The 22,532-nt window shown below is 47.0% G+C and overlaps 2 protein-coding genes across 12 annotated transcripts in view; one reads left to right on the top strand and one right to left on the bottom strand.

The window, feature by feature from the left end:
* NR3C2 (nuclear receptor subfamily 3 group C member 2) overlaps window positions 1-13,464 on the top strand; it is a 440,307-nt gene extending 426,843 nt beyond the window's left edge. For 2 of the 10 annotated variants that reach the window (XM_055550824.1, XM_055550825.1), the window contains exon 9: window positions 376-618. In XM_055550824.1, coding sequence (XP_055406799.1) covers window positions 376-573 — 198 coding nt within the window. In that variant the 3' untranslated portion in view covers window positions 574-618. Of the gene's footprint in view, window positions 1-375; window positions 619-1,407; window positions 1,558-3,527; window positions 3,573-6,620; window positions 6,964-7,741; window positions 7,850-9,409; window positions 9,548-10,714 lie in introns of those variants that run through there. The other 8 variants (XM_055550829.1, XM_055550827.1, XM_055550828.1 and 5 more) reach the window with 8 other exon arrangements.
* A 6,792-nt stretch (window positions 13,465-20,256) lies between these two features.
* The window catches only part of ARHGAP10 (Rho GTPase activating protein 10), a 390,783-nt gene continuing 388,507 nt past the window's right edge, over window positions 20,257-22,532 (bottom strand). Inside the window, exon 21 of one of the 2 annotated variants that reach the window (XM_055550841.1) lies at window positions 20,257-20,934. In XM_055550841.1, coding sequence (XP_055406816.1) covers window positions 20,613-20,934 — 322 coding nt within the window. In that variant the 3' untranslated portion in view covers window positions 20,257-20,612. The remainder of the gene's footprint in view (window positions 20,935-22,532) is intronic. The other variant, XM_055550840.1, reaches the window with a different exon arrangement.

A 22,532-nucleotide genomic window follows, 5' to 3' on the forward strand; every position in this document is an offset into this window, starting at 1 on the left:
CTCTTATAGCTCACTGAGTTTGTTCAAAACAGCTCTTCTTGAATTTAGCTAGATTGCAAAAGCCCATGCTTTTGATCTCAGTTTTTAGGGAATTACTGTCTTTTAGTGATGACACGTTTCTCGATTTTTCATGTTTCTTGCAGTTCTGCATTGCATTTTTTTGCACTTGAAATGGCAGATACTGCCGTAAACTACTGCCGGTTGCCTTCAGATGGGATATTCTGTTCTTTGGTGCTCTTACTTGGAATCTGTCTGCCTTTGTGTGGGTACATCTTTCCACACCTTTTGCTTCCTGTGGTGGCAGAATTCTTCAGCTTTTCTGTCCTGTTCTTACAGCGCCACAGGCTGACTACTCGACCCTTCTTTTGTTTCCAGAAGGTGGTGCTGCTAGAGAAGCTTGTGGTTTCTCCCTTGCCCACAGATCCGGGCCTGTTTCTGAGCACGCTTCCTGTCTACTGGAGCTTCCTCCTGCCGCACCACATTTGGGACTGTGCACGAGATGCCAGCCGCAGAGTCAGGGGGAGTTGCGAGTTTAGCACTTGGGGATTTGGGGGGTACTTGTGGACTCTCTAGGGAGATCTCCAGGTGTAGTATTCACAGAAGCTCGTGAGTGGACTTTAAAGAATGTGTGCCTTTAATGTCCTTTGATATTCCTACCTGTCTCTTTCCCAATCTCCTCCCTCCTCCTTCCGGTCATGGAGGTCCACCTCAGTTCTCTGGGTGTTACTGTAAAGAAACAGGTTTCTCCAGCTGGGACCTGCAACAGCAGGGTAGCCAGGCACTCACTCACCTTTTCCCCTAGGGATGGGTCGCTGCCACCTGATAATTTGACCCCATGCGGTGTTGCCCGGGGTTGGAGGCACACTAGTGAACTTCTTTCCATCTCCAGTACTTACAGACTTGCTTGGGTTTATTGCTGCAGCGGTATGCTGGCATCTCCCCTTGGGAAGGCTGGTTTTCTGCAGTTCCTCCCTTGTCGGTGGGTATCTGGCCAGCTCAGCAGTCTCCGGGTATTTTCTCAACCATGGCAGGAGGGCTCCAGGCAGGCCCACTGCTCCTCTGGTTCCGTAGTCCTTGCCAAAATACGCCTGCCTGCTATCAGACACACAGGTGGGCAAGACTTCTCCCAAGGATCCCAGAGTTCCACAAAGGAGCTTTTGTTCACAGATGGATGACTAATTCTTTGCTGCAAAGGGGAGACAAAAAGGAGGATGCATGATGTTGATAGTACTCTGTGATGGTCTCTTTCTGATACTTCTCTCGGTTGCATCTAGGAGGCCCTTTAGGACTCTCCTACACGCAGCCTCTAGGAGACCCTGCCAGGAACACTCAGTAGGGTAGCCTCACTGCAGGGCCTGGGTTTTCCATGGGAACCCACAAATAAAGAGTCTAACCTTGTTGTTACAGGTTATATTTTCTTCTGGGTGTAGAAGCAAATGCTACTAAATCAGGGCAGGAGGGGGCTTTGTTAACCATCGCATTTTGCTGAGACACCACTGGCCAGAGAGAAGCAGCCCTGCCTGGCCACAGAGGCCCCACCTGTGTACACCCTGGCATCTCCCACACTAGCCCACGCTGGGTGGAGGTTGGGGGGTTTTGAACAAAGGCCAGACTCCTTGCATCGTTGTCCAGCACTCACAAGGCTCTTGCTGGAACAGCGAGGGTAAACAGTTGCTGATTGTTTCTATTACTGCTGCAATATTGAGAGCCAAAGCTGTGTATCTTTTGCCCCCTATCAGTATATCTGGCTAGAATTCTGATCTTCCCAAATAAAGCTTAACCACCCACCCCGCCCCCCACCCTACCCAATGCTCAATTCAAGCAAAAGCTCCATCCTAATTAGGTGAAAGTTCTGGAGTCAGCAGCTAATTTATTTGCCGTTGAAAACGCAGGGGACCCTTCTGCAGAGAAGCTGTATCTTTCAGGTGCTCCATCACTGCTCACTGGTTGTAACCTTAGAACAGCAGGGCTGGACCCTCCTTGTGTCCCCCCCACAAACGACCTCAGTTCATGGTGGGAACAGGGCCCAGCTATCAGCCTGCCACAGGCAACGATGACTCATTGGAGAGAGTGGGGAAAAGGCACTGACCAAGCCCAGTAGCATCCAAGGCGAGCAAGCAGAGCCACTAGTCCCCGTGACCTTGCCAGGCTTCTCTGCGCCTCCCTCCCCTGACAGCTGTGGCCCTGACGTGGGCTCTCAGTCAGTCATGCTGAGCAGGCAGCTAAACTTCTGTGCCCCAACCAGATGCATTTTGTACACAATGAAAAGTCAACACAGAGGGCTTTCTTTGATTCCTAATAATATGGACTCTTTTTAAAAAATAAATTTATTTATTTATTGAAGGATAATTGCTTTACAGAATTCTGTTGTTTTCTCTCAAACCTCAGTATGAATTAGCCATAGGTATACATATGTCCCCTTCCTTTGGAACCTCCCTCCCATCTCCTGCCCCATCCCACCCCTCTAGATTGATACAGAGCCCCTGTTTGAGTTTCCTGAGGCATACAGCAAATTCCCCCTGGCTATCTATTTTACATATCGTAATGTAAGTTTCCATGTTACTCTTTCCATACATCTCACCCTCTCCTCATGTCCATAAGTTTATTCTGTTTCTCCATTGCTGCCCTGTAAATACATTCTTCAGTACCATTTTTCTAGATTCTGTATGTATGTGTTAGAATACAATATCTTTCTCTTTCTGACTCACTTCATTCTATATAATAGGTTCTTGGTTCATCCACCTCATTAGAACTGACTCAAACGTGTACCTTTTTTATGGCTGAGTAATATTCCATCGTGTGTATGTACCACAGCTTCTTTATCCACCCATCTGTCGATGGGCATCTAGGTGCTTCCACGTTCTAGCTATTGTAAATAGTGCTGCAGTGAACAGTGGGATACATGTGTCTGTTTCAATTTTGGTTTCCTCATGATATATGCCTTGGAGTGGGATTGCTGGGTCATATGGTGGTTTTATTCCTAGTTTTTTAAGGAATCTCCATACACTCTTCCATAATGGCTGTATCAATTTACATTCCCACCAACAATGCAAGAGCATTCCCTTTTCTCCACACCCTCTCCAGCGTTTATTGTTTATAGATTTTTGATGATGGCCATTCTGACTGGTGTGAGGTGATATTGTAGTTTTGATTTCTCTAATAATGAGCAATGTTGACCATCTTTTCATGTGTTTGTTAGCCATCAGTATGTCGTCTTTGGAGAAATGTCTGTTTAGGTCTTGTTCCACTTTTGTTTGTTTTTCTGGTATTGAGTTGCATGAGCTGCTTGTATATTTTGAAAATTAATCCTTTGTCAGTTGTTTCATTTGCTATTATTTTTTCCCATTCCGAGGGTTGTCTTTTCACCTTGCTTATAGTTTCCTTTGCTGTGCAAAAACTTTTAAGTTTAATCAGGTCCCATATGTTTACTTTTGTTTTTATTTCCATTACTCTAGGAGGTGGGTCATAGAGAGATCTTGCTTTGATTTATGTCATCGAGTTTTTCTATGTCTGTCTTTTCCTCCAAGGGTTTTAAAAGTTTCTGGTCTTACATTTAGGTCTTTAATCCATTTTGAGTTTATCTTTGTGTATGATGTTAGGAAGTGTTCTAATTTCATTCTTTTACTTGTAGCTGTCCAGTTTTCCCAGCACCATTTATTGAAGAGGCTGTCTTTGCCCCATTGTATACTCTTGCCTCCTTTGTCAAAAATAAGGGAACCATAAGTGCATGGGTTTATTTCTGAGCTTTCTATCTTGTTCCATTGGTCTATATTTCTGTCTTTGTGCCAGTACCATACTGTCTTGATGACTGTAGCTTTGTAGTATCATCTGGAGTCAGGAAGGTTGATTTCTCCAGCTTCATTCTTTCTCAAGACTGCTTTGGCTATTCAGGGTCTTTTGTGTTCCCATATGAATTGTGAAATTTTTTGTTCTAGTTCTGTGAAAAATGCCATTGGTAATTTGATAGGGATCGCATTTGATCTGTAGCTTGCATTTGGTAATATAGTCATTTTCACAATGATTCTTCCTACTCAGGAACAAGGAATATCTCTCCGTTTGTTGTTTTTAATTTCTTTTATTAGTGTCTTATACTTTTCTGTGTACAGTTCTTTTGTATCCTTAGGTAAGTTTATTCCTAGATACTTCTTTTTGTTGCAGTGATGAATGGGATTGATTCCTTAATTTCTTTCTGATTTTTCATTGTTAGTATATAAAATGCAAATGATTTCTGTGTATTGATTTTGTATCCTGCAACTTTGCTAAATTCACTGATTAGCTCTAGTCATTTTCTGACACTATCTTAAGGGTTTTCTATGTTCAGTATCATGTCATCTGCAAACAGTGAGAGCTTTACTTCTTTTTTTTGATCTGGATTCCTTTTATTTCTTTTTCTTCTCTGATTGCTGTAGCTAGGACTTCCAGAACTGTGTTGACTAGTAGTGGTGAAAGTGGACACCCTTGTCTTCTTCCTGATCTTAGGGGGAATGTTTTCACTGTTTCACCATTGAGAATAATGTTTGCTGTAGGCTTATCATATATGGCCTTTACTGTGTTGAGGTAGGTTCCTTCTATGCCCATTTTTTGAAGAGTTTTGATCATAAATGGATGCTTAATTTTGTCGAAGGCTTTTTCTGCATATATTGAGGTTATCATATGGTTTTTATCTTTCAATTTGTTAATATTGTGTATAACATTTATTGATTTGCATATATTGAAGAATCCTTGCATTCCTGGAATAAACCCAACTTGATCATGGTGTATGAGTTTTTTGATGTGTTGCTGAATTCTGTTTACTAAAGTTTTGTTGAGGATTTTTGCATCTATGTTCATCAGTGATATTGGCCTATAGTTTTCTTTTTTGTGTGTTGTTTTTGTCTGGTTTTAGTATCAGGGTGATGGTGGCCTCGTAGAATGAGTTTGGAAGTGTTCCTTCCTCTGCAGTTTTTTGAAAGAGTTTTAGAAGGATAGGCAAATGTTTGATAGAATTCTCCTATGAAGCCATCTGGTCCTGGGCTTTTGTATTTTGGGAGATTATTGATCACAGCTTCAATTTCCATGCTTGTAATTGGGTTGTTCATAATTTCTATTTCTTCCTGGTTCAGTCTTGGAAGGTTGAACTTTTCAAAGAATCTGTCCATTTCTTGCAGGTTATCCATTTTATTGCCATATAGTTGTTCATAATAGTCTCTTATTATCCTTTGTATTTCTGTATTGTCTGTTGTAACCTCTCCTTTTTCATTTCTAATTTTGTTGATTTGATTCTTTTTTTCTTGTTGAGTTTGGCTAAAGGTTTGTCAATTTGTTTATCTTCTGAAAGAACCAGCTTTTAGTTTTATTAATCTTTACTATTTTTTTTTCATTTCTTTTTCATTTATTTCTGCTCTGATCTTTATGATTTCTTTCCTTCTACTAATTTTGGGGGATTTTTATTCTTTTTTTCCCATTTGTTTTAGGTGTAAAGTTAGGTTGTGTTCAATGTTTTTCTTGTTTCTTGAGGTAGGATTGTATTGCTGTAAACTTCCCTCTTAGAACTGCTTTTGCTGCATCCCATAGGTTTTGAGTTGTGTTTTCATTGTCATTTGTTTCTAGAAATTTTTCATTTACCTTTTGATTTCTTCAGTAACCTGTTGGTTATTTAGAAACATTATTTAATCTCCATGCGTTCATGTATTTACAGGTTTTTTTTCTTGTAATTGATATCTAATCTCATAGTATTGTGGTCAGAGAAGATGCTTGATATGATTTCAGTTTTCTTAAATTTACTGAGGCTTGATTTGTGACCTAAGATGTGGTCTATCCTGGAGAATGTTCCATGTGCATTTGAGAAGAAGGTGTATTTTTCTACATTTGGATGGAATGTCCTGAAGATATCAATGAGTTCTATCTCATCTAATGTATCACTTAAGACTTGTGTTTCCTTATTAATTTTCTGTTCAGATGATCTGTCCATTGGTGTAAGTGAGGGGTTAAAGTCTCCTATTAATGTGTTACTCTAAGTTTCTCCTGTTATGTCTGTCTTATGTATTGAGGTGCTCCTGTGTTGGGTGCATAGATGTTTACAATTCTTATATTTTCCTCTTAGATTGATCCCTTGATCATTATGTACTGTCCTTCCTTATCTCTTGTAATATCCTTTAAGGTCTATTTTGTCTGATATGAGGATTGATAATCCAGCTTTCTTTTGCTTCCCATTTGCATGGAATATATTTTTCTATCCTCTCACTTTCAGTCTATATGTGTCTTTAGGTCTGAAGTGGGTTTCTTGTAGACAACATATATATGGGTCTTGTTTTTGTATCCATTCAGCCAATTTGTGTCTTTCGGTTGGAGCATTTAATCTGTTTACATTTAAATTATTGATATATATGTTCCTATTGCCATTTTCTTAATTGTTTGGGGTTGATTTTGTATATCTTTTTCTTCTCGTATCTCTTGACTATATAAGTCCCTTTTTATTTCTCCATCAATTTTGAATGAGATCCTTGTTGGGTACAATAATCTTGATGGTAGATTTTTCCCTTTCAGTACTTTAAATATATCCTGCCGTTCCCTTCTGGCCGGCAGAGTTTGTGTGGACTCTTATTGCTTATTATAATTAGGCTTCATGACTCTCCTTCTAGCCTTGTACTTACCGACCTTCCAGGTTGTTGACTGTGGCCTGCCCACCACCACCAACTCTCTGTGCCTGGGGCAGAAGACAGGACGGTGCCTCGTGAGGGACGTACATCACACATAACTTCGTTGTCCCTGTGTTTCCTGGCTCCTCTGGCCTTGGACAGAGAAGCCACCTGCTGCACGTGAGCGCTGACACCCAGGAAACTCATGCTTGTGTGCAGCATGACCAGTAGATGTGTCTCCATGATACAGCAGTTTGTCTCAGGAACTGGTGTACATTCTGTTGGGTCAGCATTCCTGCTGATGCAACAAAATGTAAATCCCAGCTCTCAGGATCTAGTCCCCACCTCATGCTCTGACCATCTGCAGCCTCGCTCTTCCTGTGCCTTGCTTTTCTCTAGGAGGGACGGTTCCCTTGTACCTACTGCAGCAGCAGGCGCCTCAGCATCTTTGAAGGGCCAGGGACACCTGGTGCTCTGGCTGTGGGTCAGCAGGTGTCTGGCAGGCAGGTCCTACAGCCTGGACCAGGGGCTCCTGGCTTTTATTCTCAGATGTTCTCTGACCCCACCAACTGCAACCACCAGCCCAGGTTCTGCTGGGTTGGGGTCTTCAGAGCTTTGCAGCCCTCTGAGGGCAGTAAGTCAGGCAGGCTTGTGAGGCAGCTAGCACCTTCTGGTAGCTCCTGGGGGCTTCTGGGCATCTTGGCCACCCCAACAGCAAGCAGTGAACCCTTTCCTAAGAGTAGTTAGTGCTAATGGGGCCCCCCCTCCAGGTGTTTTCAGGGTCAGAGGTTACCCCACGTGAGACCCCTCCCTCGGCAGCTGACATCTCTTTTCAACAGAAGCCCTGGGTATAGCTCATGACTGGAATCAAGCTGCTTTCCTTGCCCATGGTCCAGAGGTGGGCAGGAAATGTCAGCCCCTAGTTATAATATGCAGGGTCATAGTAGCACCTAGGACACTTGCCCCCAGCCAACCTGTCAAGAAGGCCCGCCAAGCCCCGGGCCTGCTGTCCTCCCATCTGGTCCATGCTCCGCATCTCCTAGGTGATGCTCATGTGGCTGGTAAAGACGGGGCCTGTCCCCATTCACAGACTCACAGAGGTGCTCCCCTGCGTGCTACTTCAGGTTCATGGACTGGCTGCCTCTGCTTCCTCCTCTCTCATCGCATACAGAGGTCAGCAGTGCTGGCGCCCATTTGCAACATAAACCCTAAGTGGCCCTGGCCCTCAGCTGACGCACCAGGGATGGTAGTCTGTCAGCCAGCAGCTGCCGCCCACAAGCTTCCTGCTGCTCTGAGTCTGCCGAGAGACCCCACTCCACTGTCCTCAGGCCACGTACCAACGTCCCCTTTTCACTCGGGCCACTGTCCACACCTGACCTCCTGCACTGACGTCTCCTCCCAGTAGAACAGGACTCTGTCATGTCCACTGAGGGTCCAAGCGCCTGGTCTGGGGTAGGTGCCCTCGTTGGGATGGATGGATGGATTAGAGGTGGGTAAGACCTCAGCCCTCCCCAGACACTCTGAGCCACGGGGAGCCTTTCTCTCTGGATGTGAGCCCATCCCATCCCCAAAGACATGTAGGGTGTGGCAGAGCTCTGCTGTCTTGCTCAGGAGCAGCAGGGGCGGAGACCAGGGTGAACCTAAACTGGGTCCCAGGTGCCCTTGGCCGGCACCACTGACAGGCATGCTTTGCCGCCCACGGTGAGACTTCTTTGTGGCACCAAGTCTGGTGAGCAAGACCCAGCGTGGCTTTTAGTTCTCGCAGCCACTGGACCACCACCTGAAACAATCAAGCAACTTGCCATTGCAGATCTCGTTCAAGAGTCTCTTTCCAGAAAAGGCCAAACGTAAAGTTCCCACATCTCACGTTTTATAGAAGAGGGGGCCTGAGAACCAAGTTACACAAAGATGCTCCAGAGCAGGTCTTGCAAACTGTGTCCTAGTTTGCAAAGTGATGGTGGAAGGAGTTTGGGAAGAGGGAAAGGATGATTGCGAATTGGGACCTGTTCAGTGCTTATTACTCCATGCTGGTTCACAGATTCAGTCACTCCTGCAGCCTCATGCAGCAGATAGTTAGTTATTTTGGCTGTGCCACACGGCATGTGGGCTCTCAGTCCCCTGACCAGGGATCAAACCCGTGCCCCCTGCATTGGAAGCATGGGGGGGTCTTAACCACTGGACCAGGAGGGATGTCCCAATAGCAGCAGGATACTCTTCTTGCCCCCATTTTACAGATGGGGAAGTTGAAGCCTATCATTCACTAAGCAAGCACGTGTGTGCCTGAACAAGCCAGAGCAGAGACTGCCTCACACTGTCTCACAGCCTGTGAGGCCTCAACTTTCTGTGGGTACAGAGAGTTCAGTCCTTGGACCTGCACTGAGGGCATATTCAGGCACAAACAGAAGCATCAGATATTGCTCCCCATGGGTTTTCTGAGATTCCTGGTTTGTTTTGAACTCCCTTACCACACAGTCATTTACTACCTGACTCAATATAAGCCTGCAGATTGCCTTTTTTTTTTTTTTTTTTTTTAATCTTGAGGGAAAGTTACAGGTTTTCACTTTATTAAGTGAAAACCACTTTATTAAGATGACAATTATTTTAGACGTTTTGTTAATATTACATACTTTAATACAGTGGGAAATGACCAAAAGTCATTTTTCCCATAATAGGATATGGAATTAACTCAAGAAAAATTAGAATATATACTTTCTGATTTGAAATTATATTCCTAGTAAGCAACCAGTAATGCTATACTGCATTTGTGGGTTTGTCTTTTCCTTAACTTACAGAATTGGGAGTAGTTCAGCTCCAGGAGGATAGCAAAGTCCTTGGGTCACAGAGGAGGGAAGATGGCTGGACAGGCGGCAAGACAGTTTTCCTTGATGTTTTCATGTTCTCAGAGTGACTGAGAATGGATGAATGGATAAAGATAATATTACATATATATATATGTAAAGTACATCAGTGTATACTACACACACACACACAGGAACATTGTCCAGCCATGAGAAACAAGGAAACGCCACTCTTTGCAACAACACGGTGCGCTGAGGGAAGACTGTGCCGTGTGCTTAGTCACTCAGTCGCGTCTGACTCTTTGCAACTCCATGGACTGTAGCCCACAGACTCCCCTCTCCATGGGGATTCTCCAGGCAAGAATACTGGAGTGTGTTGCCATGCTCTCCTCCAGGGGATCTTCCCAACCCAGGGATCAAACCCCGGTCTCCAGCATTGCAGGTGGATTCTTTACCTAATCTGAGCCACCAGGGAAGCCCAGGGAGGATTATGCTCAGTGAGATAAATCAGACAGAAAACTCCTCCTGTACAACTTCACTTACATGTGGAACCTAAAATAGCAAATGAATAGAAACAGTAGAATGGTGGTTACCAGAAGGTGGGGAAAATGAGATATTGGTAAAAGAGTACAAATTTCCAGTTATAAGAGGAACAAGTTCTGGGGGTCTAGTATACAGCATGGTGGCTATAGTAATAATGCTGTATTATACACTGGAAGGCTGCTAAGTGAGATCTAAAAGTTCTCACCATAAAAAAGAAATGGTTAACGATGTACCTTAATAGAGGTGTTCATGTTGCAGTATTATAAGTGTGTCAAATCTACCCCTGTACACCTTAAACTCCCACCAAGTTATATGTCAATTCCACCTTAAGAAAGACTTCTCAGCCCTCAGCTCAGGACTGGGGTCCTGAAGGAAGGAGTCTGGCCCCCCAGCAGCCACAGCTCCACTGGCAGGGCCCGGTCAGGCCTTACGGGCTGGGGAAGGCTCAGTGCCAGGGTCCAGAGCTACACATGTGTACTGATACCTGCCCCACCCAACTCCACACTTACAAATGAGTCAGTGATGTCTGCTGCCACTCTGGGCTTTGTTACTGGCCCTGAGCCTCTGGAATCCGTTTTGCACAAAAGGCATATTCCACACAGCAGGTACATCCTCCTTCCTCCCCCAGGATGGATGACTTAGCCATGTGAGCTAGGTGGCTTCATAGACACGGTCGGGTTTATGAATGTTGCCCCCGCTGCAGGCCAGAGTGGGAATCGGGCTTCGCCCTCACGGCCCTCTGTCTGTCTGTTGCAGCTGGTGAGCGACTTGTTGGAATTTTGCTTCTATACCTTCCGGGAGTCCCAGGCCCTGAAAGTGGAGTTCCCAGCGATGCTGGTGGAGATCATCAGTGACCAGCTGCCAAAGGTGGAGTCCGGGAATGCCAAGACCCTTTACTTTCACAGGAAGTGACGGGAGACGTCTCACAAGAAGAACTTTGCCTTAAGTTTCCCCGTGTTGTTCCACACCCATGAAGGACCCAAGAAAAATCCTATTTTTGACACACATGATGGTTTATTCCACTTGTTCAGCAGTTTCTCAAGTTGAAAATCATGTCAAGGGTTGGGAGGCGGGCAGGCAGGGTGACGTGGCTTTGGCGAGACCTGCACAGTCTGGAAGGTTCTTCCTTCTCCAACCCCCAGCGCTTAGAAACATGTTCCTGTTCCTCCGGATGAAAAGCCATATCTAGTCAATAACTTTCTGATTTTGATATTTTAACAGATGGAAGTTTTAACTATGCCATGTCGTTTCTGGGATCGTTCGCTTGTGTTAAAAGGGTTCAAGAACTAACGAACTTTTTCAAGCTCACCCTTGGTTTGCACATAAAAACGTATAGTCAATATGGGGCATTAATATTCTTTTGTTATTTAAAAAAAACACAAAAAAAATATATACAGATTCCTGTTGTGTAATAACGGAGCACGTGGAGTGGCCTGGCAGCTCCCACAGGGGTGCGTCTTCACCCACGTCTTTCTGCATCACTGGTATCCACACCCTCTCCACTTATTATTTAATTAGAATGGATAAGATGTTCAGAAAAATGCCTTGGTTTCAATTTCTAGTATCTATTGTGTTGGCTTTACAGATAATTTTTGCAGTCTTTTGCTGTGCTGTACATTATTGTATGTATAAATTGTGAAGGACCTAAAATAAGGTATAAGGAACTTTTGTAAATGAGACACATACAAAAAAAAAAAAAAATCTTTAATGGTTAATAGGATGAATGGGAAAGTATTTTTGAAAGAATTCTATTTTGCTGGAGACTATTTAAGTACTATCTTTGTCTAAACCAACAAGGTAAAAAAAATTTTTTTTTTGTAAAGTGAAATGTTCTGCATGCACCATGAACCGTTTACAGTGTATTTAAGAAAGGGAAAGCTGTGCCTTTTTTAGCTTCATATCTAATTTACCGTTTTACAGTCTCTGTTGTAAATAACCACACTTAAACCTCTTCGGTTGTCTCTAAGCCTTTCTACTTCTGTACTTTCGTTTCGTCCTTGGTCTCCCGCTTGGGGTGTTCATGGGACTCGAGTGCATTTTCTGGCTTCGGCTCCATCCTCCTTCCAGTGGGGACAGCGCAGCGTGGTGTCTGCAGCTCCGTGAAGGTGTCCTTCGACGACACCCCTGTGAGAGGATGTCCCAGGAGTGCTGTGGCTTTAGGAGAGCTGCCTCTTCCCCCTCAAGCAGCAGAATCCACGTTAGGAGAGAGACTGGAAAGGCTGTGGCTCAGAGTGCTCATCTTCATCCCATTTTAGAAATTGAATTTTCTCCTTTCGGGGGGCAGGGGGGCGGGGAAAAATTCCATGCACTATGTCTGCAAAAGGTGAAATGTTCACTTCCGGTCACAGAAGGGGGTGTTGCACTCCTGGAACTGGTCACAGGAACACGTAGATCATGGCAGGAAGCCCTTGGAAGATGCTCCTGGGCACAGTTCAGTCAGAACAGCGTGGAGACCGCACGATAATTAGAGGGTTTTTAGATTTTTAAAAGGTAGGATTTAAAAATAAAATTTTATATGTAAACAGTTTTGGGGGAAAAAAAAAAAAACACTACAGATCATAAAAGCAAGACAGTGGCACTAAAATTTTTCATTTACTAATCTGTTTGGCACTGAGGCAATTTATGGCTTTTTCTCTTGCCCCAAATCACAAACAGATATATATATCTTTGGGGAAACTTAATATGATTGCACTAAATAAACTACTTTGAATAGAGGCCAAATTAATCTTGGGAAAGTGATGATAATCTTCAGGTACTCAGTGAAATCTTACTCTTTTCCAAAACCTAAAAAGCTAGAGCTGGGGAACCCCAAGGCCGGGAGATGGCAGCGCTGGGATCGACCCTTTTCTCCAGGGTTCACCATGCAGGCAACATTACCCTGTCTCTCAGAAGACACCTGCCTTATGCAAGGGGGAACCTGTGAAAGCTGCACTCAGACAGAGGAGTGTTTTCTTACATAATTTGCAATTTCAGGAATTTAATTTATAGGCAGATCTTTCAATACAGTCAACTTACATGCACAGCAATATGAAAGGCACACTTGGAAGTTGATAAATACGCCGCATGCGGACTGGGGGTTTCTGGGAAAGAAATGGCTTCATAAGAGCAGCTTTTAACTCAGACTGACTTTTTATGAAATCAGAATTTCGACGTAACCGGGTTTGGGATGGAGACAGTCTGCATCAGCTTTTTGTATTAACAAAGTTACTGACTCTCTGTGTGTCTCCGGGTAACTTTGCTTGAGTAAACAGCAAAGCCATATTCTAAATCCACTGTTGAATGCCTGTCCCAGTCCAGATTGTCTGTCTGCTCTTATTTTTGTACCATATTGCTCTTTAAAATCTTGGTTTGGTACAATTCATAATTCACCAAAACTTCTTCATATAATTAAAAAAAAAACCACACTAAATTAGTTTAAAATGAAGCAATTTATATCTTTATGCAAAAACATATGTCTGTCTTTGCAAAGGACTGTAAGCAGATTACAATAAATCCTTTACTTTAATCACCTGTTGTTTTGGAAACAGTTCATTTAAATGTCTATAGGAACACGTGGATTTTGTGGCCTTTTAAATCTGGATCGTATGCCCCTCTGCCTACATCCAAGATGGAATCACCATGCCCACCCCCTAGCCATGTTAGGAAGCCCTGTGTTATCCACATATTAATTACTGTATTGGGGGACTGGTTAAATGTTTTGTTTCTTAGTGCTAATATCTGGTTCACTGAAATATACCCCATGACAATTTTATAACAATAATTACTGCTGATGTAGCCACTAAATTCGATACGTACATGGCCTCATTTATCTTCACAACCGCATGCAAGCTTGTTTACAGACTTTGAGACTCACCTGAGTAGACCAGACGCCCCATCTCATTCCCAGGTCCTCCTCCACACAGTGGAGTCTTACTCTTACCCCAGATCCGCTTGGGCTGTCAAGAGACTCCATTACCATCAGTCATAATGCTCCTCACATTCCTTACAGGCTGCTCCTCTGGACCTCATTCAGCAATACAGACTACAAAAGAGCAGTCAGGAATTGTCAGCTCATCTGAAAACTAGAAAACATGCATTTCCCACAAGAGAAACTCATGTACATTTTTAACGTGTCATTTAAGTGACGATCAGTCAAACTAGAAGACTGACGGTTAAACACAACTTTGCTTTAATACAACTGATCTATTTCTGAAACACAACGTTAGCCATGAAACACAACACAGGAAAAAAAATGGAGCTTTGTGCACAGATTTGTTTGTAAAAAATTATTGAAAACGAAGGTAATTTTATATCTTAAAATGTGTGCATTCTGACCTATGAGGGAACAGGGTTTCTCACAGCCTCTAACTTTAAACAAAAACCATCATGGTCTATGAGTCTGCGTGGCTAGATATGGGGCCCCGTGGATGTGCACCCCTGGTTAAAGTGCGTGGTCTTTCTTCATAGAGCAGGCGTATTCCTGGGTCAATGAGTCAGGAACCTTCCTGTATTTCTAGGAAGGTATTAAAGTGCTTTCAGACCCAAAGGATCCACCTGCACATTTAGGAATCATTAGCTAAGAACTAAGTTTCTGCCACTGAGCGAGCCAGCCAGCCACTGTACGCCAAAGCAGTAGAAATTACGCATGCTGCTGCTGCTGCTGCTAAGTCGCGTCAGTCGTGTCTGACTCTGTGCGACCCCATAGATGGCAGCCCAACAGGCTCCTCTGTCCCTGGGATTCTCCAGGCAAGAACACTGGAGTGGGTTGCCATTTCCTTGTCCAATCATGAAAGTGGAAAGTGAAGTCGCTCAGTCATGTCCAACTCTTAGCGACCCCACAGACTGCAGCCCACCAGGCTCCTCCATCCATGGGATTTTCCAGGCGAGAGTACTGGGGTGGGGTGCCATTGCCTTCTCCAAAAATTATGTATAGTGATGCATATATAGTTAGGGGTTTGTTATAAGTGTCCCTCAAACAAATAGAAAACATTGTTCCCTTATTTTAAAGTCAGCTTCACATGTGTGTTAGTCTCTCAGTTGTGTCTGGACTCTTTGCGACCCCATGGACTGCAGCCCGCCAGGCTCCTCCATCCACGGGATTTTCCAGGCAAGAATACTGGAGTGGGTGCCATTTCCTTCTCTAGGGCAGCTCCACATACTTTTTGATAAACTTCAAATGTCCACAGACTAAAATGACTTGATTACAAGTATCTCCAGCACCTTAATTTCAAATCATCCAATTGCTGTTGCAGCAATTTTCTTGGAAATAAGGCAGCGGCTTCCCAAACAACATTGGATAAGAAAAGAGTAAAATAGGGTTTTAACATTCAACACAGACCAAACCTGTTGTTAGTTGCTAAGTCGTGTCCGACTCATTGCAACACCATGGACTGTAGCACTCCAGGTTTCCCTGTCCTTCACTACTTTCCGAAGTTTGCTCAAACTCATGTCCATTGAGTTGGTGATGCCATTCAACCATCCCACCCTCTGTCACCTGCTTCTCCTCTTGCCCTCAGTCTTTCCCAGCATCAGGATCTTTTCCAATGAGTTGACTCTTCGCATCAGATAGCCAAAGTTCAGCTTCAGCATCAGTCCTTCCAATGAACATTCAGGACTGATTTTCTTTAGGAATGACTGGTTTGATCTCTTGCTGGCCAAGGGACTCTTAGACCAAACCTGAATCCAAAGCAAAGTGAGTGAAGGCGTACAGTAGCAGTTTGCTACAAACCACCCAGACACTGAGTGGTTTAAAGCAACCATCATTTATTATTCTCCTAAGTTAGCCAGCAGGGGAAGTTCTGCTGGGCTGGGCCCTGCTGGGCTTGGCTGGGCTGGTCATGTAGCCAGCTGGTCTGAGCTAGTTTTGCTCCACGTGACCTGTCCTCTGGCAGGCCAGTCTGGGCGTATTTTCATGGTATATATAAGCAAGGCTCTAGGACAGTGGAAATGTATAGCACTCTTCAAGCTTCTAATTGCATCAAGTTTGCCTCTGTTTCGTTGGCCAAAGCAAATTACAAAGTCAAGCCCATAGTTCACATGGGAGGGTTACCCATAAGGGCATGCATCCAGTGAGGGGTGAAATTTGGGATAATTCAACCAATGTACCATGCACAATTTAGGTATTTTTTCATAGAATTTATGTTGCCAAACAGTGATTTTCAAGTTTTCCATTTCTTTGGATCTTCGTGCCCTGGTCCAGCCTGATCCAGAGAGGGTTGTGGTGAAAACTTGCTTGAGCTGAGTCAGATTGTGTTCTGCCCACACTCCGAGCTGCTCCACCTGCAGCTGTTAAACCATCAAAGGAAGGAGAAATCCAGAAACTATAATGCATGGTATTGAGCAGCCTCAATGAAACCCATGCACTTAACTGCCGAAGTCCAAAGTGCAAGTCTCTTGGTGGGCAAAAACTAAAACTCTTCTTTCCAATCAAGTTGATCTTCTGATAGGAAAGAATTCTCCAAGGTATTCTGCTCAGCAGATTGAGACACTTTTAGCCAGACATCAAGGCATCAGGAGAATGTGCCAGCTTACCCAGACAGGGTAGCGATAAATTACCACCCAGGCCAGTCAAGGATAAAGAGTGCTGACAAGCATCGGAGAAGATGTTCTCAGAGCTCAAGCCAGGAAGCTGTTTGAGGACACGCTACTGGAATAACTTCCTCCCACAGGAGGGAGGGAAGAAAGTCGGGTGGCTCCGGAAGACTCAGAGTCACGCAGAACATGTGGCTGGGTGGTGAGAGTCTTGAGGGGACAACCAGTGAGCAGGTGACAAGGGGCCCAGTGGGAAAGGGAACGGGGGACTTCCCTGGTAGTCCAGTGGTTGAAAATCGGCCTTCCAATGCAGGGAACATGGGTTCGATTCCTGGTGGGGGAACTAATATCCCACATACCTTGGGGCAGCTAAGCCTCCACACCACAACTAATAACAGCCTCAACTACGCCAAATGAATTACTTAAAAAATAAAGGCATGGAGTGCCCTTGGGAAGGCAGGGGAAGGCTGGATGAGGTAGGGCAGAGCGAGAGAGCAAGGCATGGCCTCGGAGCGCGCAGGCTAGAGGGAAGTAGGGCATGGCTGTGAGAGGAGAAGGGGCAGAGACCAGCCCCCAGGGCCCCTGGGGGTGCCTTCTCCTATCTTCCCCATTTACTAAACCCCATTTCTTGTTGGGTGCCCTCCAGACGCTTCACATCATCATTTGTCACAGTCCTCCAAGGAGGCTGGTACCACTCTCTCCATTTCATGGCTGCAAACTGACACATAAGAGGTCAAGGGAACACATTCAAGATCAGCAAGGTACAAAACAGGGAAAATAGAATTTCAAAATAGGTATATATGTATATTTTTTCAACTCAAAACATGCAGTTTTAGCCACCATATTTGTTTCCTAGAAACGTCACAAGGGAGGCTGGAACTCTGAGATCACGAGGTCACCAGGGTTGGGTCCCTCTAAGGGAGGATTTGGCCTCTCCCTGGCTTGGACGTGGCCATTGTCTCCGTGTGTCTTGACACTGTTTTCCCTTACACTTGTCCAAATTGCCCCTTTCTCTAAGGACACCAGTCCAGCCCCACCAGCCTCACCTAAGTTGATGACATCTGCCACGATCCTGTTGCCCAATGAGGTCACATTCAGGTACTGGGGTTAGGACTTCAGCATACGAATATTGGAAGGGGGTACACAACTCAACTCCTAACAGCCCTTACCCTCTACCAGCCCCCAGAAGCAGGACAGTTGAGGAGAAAGAGTGTGACCAGCTTACTGAACTTGAACCAAGCTCTCTGCTCTTGACAGCATTCGTTAAATAACTTCCCCTGGCTGAGTCAGTCTGGGTAAAGTATGAATGGGTTGAACGTCCACCACCAGCACAAACAATCCAGCTCCCCCACAACCCCGCCACCCCCTACTCCCAACTACAGATGCTTCTGTTGCTACAAAGAAAGAGGGGCTTATAACCCACTAAGGCCATCTGGCTCTGTTCTTATCTGGCGTGTCCTTTCTGGGTTCAGGGACCCCCAGACCCAGCCTTTTAGTGACCCCATAGAATGCAAGCTCCACTGAAAGTAAGCAATCTGAGTGCCCTCTTTTGCTCAAAGCCTGCCCCCCCACCCCCATCATGCTTCTGAATGAACAGGGATGACAGCTGGAGGAGGTGGCTGGTGCTGAACGAGGTGGGCTGAGGGGCCTGGGTCCTGAGGGAGGCAGGGCCGCTGCTCAGCCAGCCTTCAGTAGATGCTCAGGGAACTACACCCACACACCACCACACTCCTGTCTCTTCTGGGGAAATGGAGATCTGCAGGTGGAAGAGAGCACCTCCTGGTCCCGAATTTAAGCATACTCTGGGCCAGGCCCAGAGGAAAGCTCCCCGGCCGGGGGCCGCCTGGCACCACCTATTCCCAGAGGAGGACACCCCGACACTCCAGCTCCCCTTTGGCGTAACCCTGTTCCTGGAACAACCAGAGAGGAGGCTGCAGGGCTGGGGGAGCCCTTGCAGCCAGCACTATCCTGAGGCTTCACTTCTGTTACACTGTCATCCTACAGAATACAGATGCCCCGACAACAAAGATGCAAGTGACTCTCACATCAGTAACATCAGTACGGGGAGCAGCAGTGACCAGATGGTGGCCCCTGGCAACGGGGACCGGAAGCAAGTGACTCTCACATCAGTACAGGGACTAGCATTGCCCGCTGAGCATATACTATCACTTCAACCCCAAATCTCGGAGTATCCTTGGCTTTTTAGGAGGGAGGAACAGAATCAGAGTCGATTTAATTTGCCCTACCACACAGGTAGCCAGAGTGTGTGCTAAGTCACTTCAGTCGTGTCTGACTCTGTGACTCGATGGACTGTAGCCCACCAGGATCCTCTGTCCATGGGATTCTCCAGGCAAGAATACTGGAGTGTGTTGCCATGCGCCTCAGTTTCTTTACTAGTGCCATCTGGAAAGCCCACACCGGTAGCCAGAACTTACAGCAATTTCCACTACCAATCTTCTGTCCATTGCCAATGGGTGGACTCCAGTGAAGAACACAGCTAGGAAATTGCTCCAGTGCTAATCTGAGTCCACTCACCCTAACTGCCCACAAGCTTGCACTTTCCCACAGAAATGGGGACATTTGCTCCAGGCCAAGCTTCTCTCCTGTACCTCTAAGCAGCAGGCAGGAGCAGGAAGGGAGAACTCAAAACAGGCGCCACCCCCACCCTCTTGCCAGCCTGGCCCGCAGCCCCAGGGCTAGGCATTGTCTGGGTCCTGGGCCCCTGGCAGCCCCAGTACTCTCCACTGGGCCCACAGTTCAGCATTTTTAATTACATTGCACTAATGGCAACATGCTCCAGTATTTCTTCCTGGACAACCCCATGGACAGAAGAGCCTAGTGGGCTACAGTCCGTGAGGTTGCCAAGTCGGACATGACTGAGCGACTTAACACATTAGTCAGAAAATGGATACTTCTCAATGGGCCTGCCTCTCTACACACACCTGACCCCAAACTTGACACCTTACATGGTCCAGGGGAGGCGAGCTCCAAACTGATAACCAGCACTCTGGGATCATCTCACCTGGGGAAGAGGCGACAGACACATCCTTCCAGGGACAATCTGAGGGGAGAACTGGGACAGACCAGGAAGCCTCTGTGGAAAAAGATGCCAGGCCCTGAGCAGCCCCTGGAGCAGGGCTGGCTTCACAGTCCTGAGGCCCCTACAAATGAGCTGCACACTCCAGGGACTCCAGGTCAGGGGGCAGAGAGGTCCCCTCTTCCCGGAGAGGTTGGTTTAGGCTGCGCCTGGGAGTCAGAGGCTGAGGAGACCACAGAAGCAGCACTTGGAGCGCCCTGTGTGCAGGGATGTGGCAGAAGTTCCTCCAAGCAGGGTCTGGGTCCATGTAGCCCAGACAGCCCTAGAGCCCAGCTTAATCCAGATGGAGAGATGGGCACTGCAGTCTGGAAAACAGAGGAGGGGGATTGGGAGGGGGAGGTTGGAGGGGGGTCGTGATATAGGGCTGTACACAGAAGCTCGTCAGGAGGTCACCCTCACACACAAACCTCTGGGGAAAGTACCCCAGCTCCGTCCTGTTTGGGCTCCCCCAAGACCCTCTGAGGTAGCTGGAGGGGACCCGCCAGGATCTCACCTGTCAGAGAGGGGACCCCTGTCCCCGGAAACACGCCCCATTCCAAAGCAGCCAGGCTCCCGGTTAATCCATCCTACCTGTGAGCATGTGCATGCCAACACCGAGGGAGAGTGCAAGCCCACCCACCAGCCACACCAGGAGATGTTACAGAGCGAGTGAGTTCCACCACCTCTTCCCCACGTGAGGACACAAATCCCATAGTAAATTAGATTTTATTTCATATACAGGAAACTCGGGGCGGACAGGGGATGTCGGGGAAACAGCACGCCGGTGAGCAGCACAGAGAAGCTTGTCGTGAGTCCGCAGGCGCCCTAAGTCAGTGAGCGTGGGTCCCCAGGGAGGGTGGCCAGCCGTCCGGGCAGAAGCCTCGGTCTGCTGCCCTGGGTGCAGACCAACGCAGCCTGCGCCAGCCTGCTGCAATCCCTCAATGACACCAGCATTAGGGGCACGGCTCCCTTTCAGGTGTGAGGGGAGGTGTCCTGTGAGGGGGCCACCAGTGGGGCAGGTGGGCCAGCAGAAGGTCGCCCTCCCCCTTGCCCTGGAGACCAGATAATTTAAAACCACAAGTCCCAAGGCGTGCCAGATGCAGAGTCTCTCCTGTCCATCTGGACAGCCTTCTCCCGCTGCTCGGATCCGCACCTCCCAACGCGGTTCTCCCCCTGCCTCAAGTCGTCTGTCCCCGCTCCCCACCCTGGAGTGTCCAGGTGGCCGTGGACTCCGGCCGGGAGGTGGACGGGGCTCGCTGCTCCCAGGAAGGTGCTCTGGGGCCAGGGTCTGCGGCCGAGCACTACAGCAGCTTGACGTAATTCTGTGGAATCAGCCCCCTCTTGCCATTCAAAGTCCCCTCCAGCCAGCCAGGTTCCCTTGAGGTTTGCACTGCAAAGGAAGAGACACCACTCGTTACCAAACGCCCCAGGCACTTGCCACCAGTGAGCTCCCTGCCCCACTGCGCGTCAACCAAGCCCAACGGGGGCCACTCCCGGGCCGTCTGGTTACAAGTCTGCACGAGAGTTATTTACAGGGGCCCTCCTCCCACCAGTCACCCCAGCCTCCACTTCTCCTCCCTACAGAAGCCTTCTAAACCATCCCCTCAGCGTCCGGTCGGGCTCCTCCTAAACCACGGTGCACCAGGGAGCTCAGTGAACTTTCCAGAACACCTGGCTGATCACAGCACAGCCCTCCACGGTCCAGAGGAACAAACCCAAGCTTCCATAGGCACCTGGCCTGGCCACCTCCCCACCCGTCCCGACTCTGCCCACAAGCAGGTCACCCTCAAGGAATCGCCCCCAAGTGAGTCTAGGCCTCTGCATGCGCAGTGCTTTCCGCTGAAGTCTTTTCCCCCCACTTCTTCATGGGGGATTCTTCCTCTTCAGAGACCCCCAGACACCCTCTCCTCTGGGGAGTCTTCCTCGGCCATTCTCAGCAGTGGCCAGGCCTCACCAGCTTCCTCTGCATACCCCGTCTGACTGGCACCTGCGTGGGGTGTTCCTGAGGGCAGGGGGAGGCCTTCCACACCTGGGCCAGTGTCGGGTGACTCCAGGTCCCACAGAGAGTCCTAACGATATGCAGGACAACAACCACAGGCTGGACAGCAACAGGCACAGGGTCTAAGCACTCATCACCAGGGTCTGGAAGCATCTGGACCCCCACAGCCATGGGGCGATCCCAGCTCAGGCCACACCAGGCAGGAGCAGACATGGAGCCATGTCCACAGAAGGAAGGGGAGGTGTGTCCCGGCCCAGCAGACCAGGTCAGGAACTGGCCAAGCACAGCAGCCGTGACCACAGCCCATCAGAAGATGGCTACTATAGCTGAAATCCAGCACACACGGACATGTGCCCAACACACAAAAGCTTCATGGGATAATACTTCTCACTATGTTCAATAATACTTCTCACTATGTTCAATGGACTTTTTTTTTTTTTAATGCACTCTCCTATTTTTCAATGCTGACTGCAACTCAGCAAATGGAGTTTGTAACCCACTCCTGTGTAGCCAGCCACAGTCTGAGCTTTACATGGCTGGCCCTCTGCTCTCGCTCCCATTTATGCCTGGACAACCTTCAGATATTGGCACCCCACCCGCCCCCCAAGACCACTCTCAGACCAGGTCAGAGTCCTCATAAATAACCCCTACACATGCCTTGTGTATGTGTGTGTGTGCACGCACATGCGTGTACATGTGTGTATTGTGGGGGAGACGGGGTGCCTCGTGAGAAGAACATCTGCCCGGAGACCTTACACACACAGCGCCCCCTATAGGATATGGGAGGCACTGCCCCAGAATAACAGCTAAGCATTAGGCATCTCAACACTTCATGGCAAATAGATGGGAAGAAAGTAGAAGCAGTGACAGATTTTATTTCCTTGGGACTCCAAAATCACTACAGACAGTGACTGCAGCTGTGAAATTAAAAGATGCTTGCTCCTTGGAAGGAAAGCTATGACAAACCTAGACAGCATATTAAAAAGCAA

Source organism: Bubalus kerabau, chromosome 16, assembly GCF_029407905.1.
Source record: "Bubalus kerabau isolate K-KA32 ecotype Philippines breed swamp buffalo chromosome 16, PCC_UOA_SB_1v2, whole genome shotgun sequence".
NCBI classification, from domain to species: domain Eukaryota; kingdom Metazoa; phylum Chordata; class Mammalia; order Artiodactyla; family Bovidae; genus Bubalus; species Bubalus kerabau.